The sequence below is a fragment of the Apodemus sylvaticus genome, chromosome 22 (assembly GCF_947179515.1).
Source record: "Apodemus sylvaticus chromosome 22, mApoSyl1.1, whole genome shotgun sequence".
In the NCBI taxonomy this organism is placed as follows: Eukaryota; Metazoa; Chordata; class Mammalia; order Rodentia; family Muridae; genus Apodemus; species Apodemus sylvaticus.
In genome coordinates this window covers 45767376-45774085 of record NC_067493.1, presented here as the reverse complement: position 1 = coordinate 45774085, position 6710 = coordinate 45767376, and the positions used below count along the sequence as shown (strand labels likewise).

At 47.7% G+C, this 6710-nt stretch overlaps 1 protein-coding gene across 1 annotated transcript in view; it reads left to right on the top strand.

The window, feature by feature from the left end:
• The first annotated feature begins 712 nt into the window (after window positions 1–712).
• Mlxip (MLX interacting protein) overlaps window positions 713–6710 on the top strand; it is a 57996-nt gene continuing 51998 nt past the window's right edge. Inside the window, exon 1 of the mRNA XM_052167580.1 lies at window positions 713–1268. Coding sequence (XP_052023540.1) covers window positions 856–1268 — 413 coding nt within the window. The 5' untranslated portion in view covers window positions 713–855. The remainder of the gene's footprint in view (window positions 1269–6710) is intronic.

Genomic DNA, 6710 nt, shown 5'->3' with positions numbered 1-6710 from the left:
AAACTAGGCTCCGAACTTCCCCTTTCGGAATTTGGCTTCTGGGCCAAACTTGAAAACAATAGCGATAGTATTTTGATTTTGTAGCTGAAGTTGCTGGGTCTGGAGGCAGACAGCTAGGCTCCTGCAGAACTCTACTACCCTTTTAGAGCGGTGATGCCCAGGGGATGTGCCTTAACCCGGGAGGGCCAGTTTCTGCCCCTAAGGATGTGATGGAATCTTAGGAACATCCCTTAGAGTTTAGGTAACTCAATCTTCGCATCAACAAAATGGGGACGGTCGTCTTAACGCCCTACAAAATCAGGAAGGCTTTTGAGGACTCAGTTCCGGGTATGGAGGGAGAAAGCTGGCCCGAGGGGGGAAGGAGCCCCACCCCTACCCACCACGTGGAGTGCCCTCCTTGCCTGCAGTGAGGCTATTCTCAAGCTCCGGGCGTGGCGGAGGCGGGGCAGGGGCTGGGTCCAGACTAGTTGAACGCACAGCCAATGCCGCCCTGAGTCCAGACTCTCTGAGAGGCGCGGCCTGGCTTTCTCGTCCCTTGGCTCCTGGGCCAGCCGGAGGGGAAAGAGGACAGCCAGGGGCCGGGCATGGAGGCGTGGCCTCGGCTTTTTTTTTTTTTTTTTTTGTCCTCCCAGAGAAGGAAAGGTTCCCCTGCGCCTTTAAGAGGTAAAGGCGGGCATCCGATTGGCTAAGACGAGCTGTGACATCACGAAGAGGCCGGCGCCCTCCCCCTCAGGCCGCGCGTTCCCGGGCAGTCTGCGCGAGGGCCGAGCCCGGCCGGCGGCCCCTCCGTCTTCTCTGCTTCTCCGCTCTACGTCGTCCCGGCTCCCGGGGGATGCCCCGGACCAGGTTCTCCTCATGGCTGCCGACGTTTTCATGTGTTCGCCGCGTCGGCCCCGTAGTCGGGGCCGCTCGGTGCTGCTCAAGCCTCCGGTGCCGGAGGACGACGACGACTCGGACACAGACGAGCCGTCTCCGCCGCCCCCCTCCGGCGCGGCCACTTCAACCCGGGGCCACGCGAGCGCCGCGCCGCTGCCGCCTCGGGCCGGGCCGGGCCGCGAGGAGCCTCCGCGCCGACAGCAGATCATCCACAGCGGCCACTTCATGGTGTCCTCTCCGCACCGCGAGCACCCGCCCAAGAAGGGCTATGATTTCGACACGGTCAACAAGCAGACGTGCCAGACCTATAGCTTCGGCAAGACCAGCTCCTGCCACTTGTCCATCGATGCTTCGCTCACCAAGCTCTTCGAGTGCATGACCCTGGCCTACAGGTAGGGACCCGGTGACGCCCCTACCCCACTCCCAGACCTGGCCGAGCCCCATCTTCACTCCAGTCTCTCTTTAACAAAAACCAGCTTGGCCCTCTGGCTTCACGCCGTCCCTTTGGGGATTCCTTCTAGGAGGATTTGTGAGTCTGGGGTCTCCACCGTTGAGAGAGGCACCAGGGTTCCGGCCTGTAGCCCTGTCAGCCGTTCCTGGGTTCTTCCGGCTTCGTGTTTCCCATCCAGGCCCTCCCCTTCTCCAATGCCCGTGGTCACCGGTTTTGGACAAGAGTTGGGTGTAGCTACTGGCTGCGGGTTGTTGTTTTCTTTTTTTCTCCCGGTTCTGTGGACCCCTTCCTTCTACTGCTTTGTGTGTTTACAGCAACACCCAACGGTTAAGATCACCTGTCCAGGGAGGCTAGGGCGCTGGCTGCACTATCTTAATGATTGTGTAACGCCTTGGAGCCTGTTTCCTTGTCTATAAAGGGGGTGGGGGGGTGACAGTAGTGTTGACCTCCAAGGGGCTGCTCCAGGGAAGGATTGAGCTAGGCATAGTGGTTTTTAGGCGCTCCTTAAATGTTAGTTACTTTTCCCGATTGTCCATGCATCTGGAGCCTGGGTTCTCTTACATGTCATTTACAGAGAAGTTCTGAGGCAGGACCCTCGATGCACATAGGAGGACTTGGAAAGTGGAATTTGTTTTTGTTTTGTTTGCTTGTTTCTTTTTGAGCCGGGGTCTTACGGATGCCAGGCTCCTCTCAAGCTTGCTTTTGTAGCAGATGCTGGCTGGCCTTGAACTCCTCCTGGCTGTCCTGGCTCCACTTCCCAAACTGTGATCACAAACACATGCCTCTCATGCCCAAGTCTGGCTACTGGAGGGTTTTCTGGCTGGCCCTAAAACATATGTGTGAGATGTCATTTTGGAGGTCTGACATCCCAGACACTGTCCTGCAACGGGGATTCAGCTTTGGACAGAGATGCCTTTTCTTCTAAGGCTAACCTTTCTTTCTACCCTCTTACTCTTCCCCAGTGTGTCTGAGGCAATTCAGGACAGTTTTTCTGCCTCAGGCACAGACCCCTGAACTGCGAGTGGTTAGTGCAGCCCAGCTGGGTAGGAGCTTTAGTCAGGATCCTTGCTGACTGGGCTTCTTGCTTTAGTAGCTGTTCTATTTGGCTTTGTGAGTCCTGCACAGCTGGCAACATAGAAAAAGTTTCCCAGGTGACTCCATAGTTCATGGAAAGAAGAGTAGGGCTATTCCTAGTTCTCTCAGTGTTACCTTGAGACCTACGTATCCAGGAGCTCACTGTATAACCTAGACTGGCCTCAGCTGTGCAGTAATCCTCCTGCTTTAGCTTCTCAAGGCTTGGGATTACAGGTGCTGCCATGACCAGCCTGGTTTTGGTTTTGGTTTTGGTTTTAATTAATTTTTAAAGTTAGCCTGCAAAACAGTAGATTTTAGCATGCTATTCTCATTCATAAGTATCACACTTTGTGGATTTTATGATTGTTGCTTTGTCTTTTGAGACTGGTCATGCTGCTATCCAGGAAGTTGGTCTTAAATTCATGGTTTCAAGCAACCCTCCTGCCCCACCCCCACCCCTGCCACCCCACCCCCACCTCTCTCAGGGAGGTGGATAATAAGCCCCAATAATCCAAATTAAAAGCATTACTCAATTGCCTGAAGTTAAAATACTAGATTGTTGGCTCTGAAGGACATTTTCCCTCTCTGGAATAAGTGATTAGTCAACTTGTTCCTTTGTTATGTTTCTGAAATGCACCCTCACCCCCATTTCCTCTTGTGGAGGTTTCCCTGATGGCTTATTCCCATAGCATAGCTCTTCCTTCTATCTCCTTTACGTGGCGTATTGGTCAGTCATAGCTCTGATTCTTAGGTCTTGCCAGGCTGAGCTGGCCCCAAGCCTGGGAAGATACTCTGCTTTTAAACAGACAGGTGCCGGTGAAGCCGCAGCGCTGTGCGCCCTTTCAGTCTCTCACTTTGAGCACTTATGCTGGAATCAGACTCATTTAGATTACGGCATAAACTATTCTCTGAGAAATGCTTTTCAAACAAAATCAGAGCCGAAGGACAGGAATGTTTTTATTAAGAGATCTTAATCCTCTTTTTTTTGTTGTTAAATTTAATATAAACTTTTGCACGTATAGGGAAAGAAGCTGCTTGAGCCGCAGGAGGCTTGGGTCTCACTCAGTAAGCTCTGCTAGAGGAAAAGTAAGCCAGTCTCCCTTTGTGCTCTATTTGAATAACCTAAAGGATTACTAAATAACACCTACCGAATAATCCCACCAAGTTGGCACCTGACCTTTTCTGGGTTCATTTTCTTGATTGCAAAATGCATCACTAGTTTGGTACAAGAAGCTTACTTACTCTTTGGTATCTCCAGCTCCTTGGGGTCACTTGCTTTTAGTTCTTTTCCTTGTGTCTAGTCTAATACTGCCCTCGGTTTACCACCAAAGGTTCCTGGATGGACATCTGGTAGTAACTTCCTATGAAGATGATCTTTGTGGCCTTTGCTGAGTTTAACTGGCAGTGTGGGCATTTGGTACAGATCAATTGAGAAGCTAGAGAAAGGTGGGCTTCTGAGTCCAGCTTGCCTGTCATGGCCACCAGCTGCTTTCAGAGCAGTAAACCAAATGGGGAGGAGACCCTGTTCAGAAGCCACTTTAGCTTGCCCTTGCATGGGGTCAGAACCTTCACTTATTTTCCAGGTTTTTCCTGCTCAGGCTGGAAGGAAGGCGGGCTGGGTCTTCTATGTGACTGTTTTTGACCTAGGTTTTCTAACTCCAGCTTCTAGTGTGTTCCATGGGCTCTTGGTTCTATTGCCTGACTCCCTGGTACACTCTGTGCTTTTTGTTTTGTTTTGTTTTGGTTTCCTGTTAACTGCTGCCTCCCAGCTGTTTCCAGATGAGGTTCAAGAGCTTTTTTGGGGAGGAACCAAGAATAGGGGAAGTTGTGGTTATTTATCACCTGATCCTGAGAGGTAGCCTAGGAATCACGGACATGCCTAGCAAAGACTTCCTTTATTTCCTTTTGGAGATGAATTTTGTTTTGTAGGTCAGGTTGGCCTGAAACTCACTGGAAATTCTACCTTAGCCTCTGTAGTACTGGATTTTAGAGGTGGCTGCATCATCAAATCAGATTCTGGCAATGTAGTAGGTTTTGGGGGCACTGGGGACTGTGACTCTGTCTGTCGGAATTCCAGTTTCCCCATGGCTAGCTTTTTAAAAAGCCATGTCCTTCTTACTCTGGTAAGTAGACTTGCGGGAAGCATCTCGATTTGGTTTTAAAACATGTGCTCAATTTCTGGGACACCCTGGAGGAAAAGAAATTCTTTTCAAGGCAAACTTGTGTGACAGGTGACGGGGGAGAGCAGCCTGGCTTCCCTTTCCTAAGCCACCCTGTCACGACTCTAGCATGAAGTGGATAGAACTTCCCTGCAGGGTGGAAATTCAGATCAACTGTGATAATGTCAGTGACTGGCTTAGACCTGGCAAATTATAGGCAAAAGGAGGTTTATAAAGTTGAGTGTAAAGGGTGGACAATGTAAAAATTTAACTCTGTCCCCAGTCAATGGGTGGTTAAGCTAGGTTGGTATTGCATATCTGCAGTCATAACACATGGAAGGCTAAGGTAGGAACTTCATGAGTTCAAGGCTAGCTGGGCTGTTCAGGGTAACACTACATACAAACAAACAAACAGCACAACCCAAGCATCAAGATTGTAGTTTCTCATCTATAAACTGAAGAAAACAGCGTGTCTAATGGGAATCTTTCAGAGATGCTGTCAAATGCCTGCCTGACAAACACTACATAGAAGCATTCTTGATTTGGCTGGGTTTGTCCAAGGGCCTCTGTAGTGGAGCTGTGCACTTTAGAACATAGTTCACGATTCTTGCCCTTCTAACATTTTAAGGAATGTCATGTATGTACACCCACCCCCATATAGATTCTGGACTCATCTAGTGCGTAGCTTTTGTGATTGGTCTAGTTTTACTTCTCTTGTTGTTAAATTCTTTTGGTGTATATCAGAGGGTAGCATGTGGTCTTTTGAAAAAAAGTATTACATTTATTTTTTACAGTTATTACATTTATATATTACAATTATTTATTTTGTGTGTGTGTACACTGAGATCTGAGGGCAACTTGTAAGTTTTCTCATTTTACCAGGTAGATCAAATATCTTTTATCTGCAAAGCCATTTTGCTAGACCTAGAAATGGTCTTTTTTGATTTTAGGCATAAGAAGTAATTTTTTGGCAAGTGGCTGTTTAAGTGGGTATTGAAGAGACATTTCTCTTTCTCTTTTTCTTTTCTTTTTTTTTTTTTTTTTTTGGTTTTTTTCAAGACAGGGTTTCTCTGTGTAGCCCTGGGTGTCCTAAAACTTACTCTGTAGACCAGGCTGGCCTCGAACTCAGAAATCCGCCTGCCTCTGCCTCCCAGAGTGCTGGGATTACAGGCGTGCGCCACCACCACCAGGCTCTTTCTTTTGATTTTATTTTAGTTATATGAGTGCTTTGTCTGCATCTGTCTGTGTACCACATGCATGCCTGGTGCCCAAGGAAGTGGTAAGCTTCCATGTGGGTGCTGGGAAGTGAACCCAAGCTCTTCTCAAGAACAAGTGCACTTAACCACTGAGCCAACTTTCCAACCCCAACATTTTTCTTTTAAACATTTATCTATTTAGTATGTATATGTCCGTCTGTCCATCCTCCATGTGTCTGTGGGAATCTTTCAGATGTATACATGTCCATAACCAATGTGTGTATGGATGGTTTTGCTGACATCAGATTCCAAGTTCATTCCTTCTCCCCTGTATTATCAGAAATCAGGAATTCTCTTTCTTAAAGAGAAGCCTATATTCCTCTTATCTTTTGTTCTTTAGTAATCTAGGACCAAATTTCCATTTTAAATAGGGTCTACTGATTAATTGCTTGCCCTATAGAAGGATAAGAAAGTGTTAATAGAGTTGGAAGAGAAAGGTGAGGATGTAACTCATTTGACATAAACCAGGTATGATAGTAGATACCTATAGACCCAACACTCTTGGGAAATGTAGGCGGGAGGATCAGAAGTTCAATACAGCTATATATTGACTTCAAAAAAACAAGTAAGAGAAAGAGAGAGAGAGAATTTGTGTGGATGTTTACATGTATATATAGCATTTGTGTGTGCATGTAGGTACACCTGTACATTTGTATGTAGGATGCAGAGGTCAGAGGTTAGTATCCATTCTCGTCCTCTTGCTCTCTACCTCATTATTTTTTAAATTGCTCCCCATACCCACCTTCTCTTTTGAGAGTTTCTTGCTTAACTCAGAGACTGTTGACTGGTTAGATTGACTGGCCAGTGAGCTCCGGGATGTGCCTATCCTGCTCTGTTTGTACTATAGTTACAGAGGTCAGAGGACAGCTTGTAGGAGTAGGTTCTGTCCTTTCA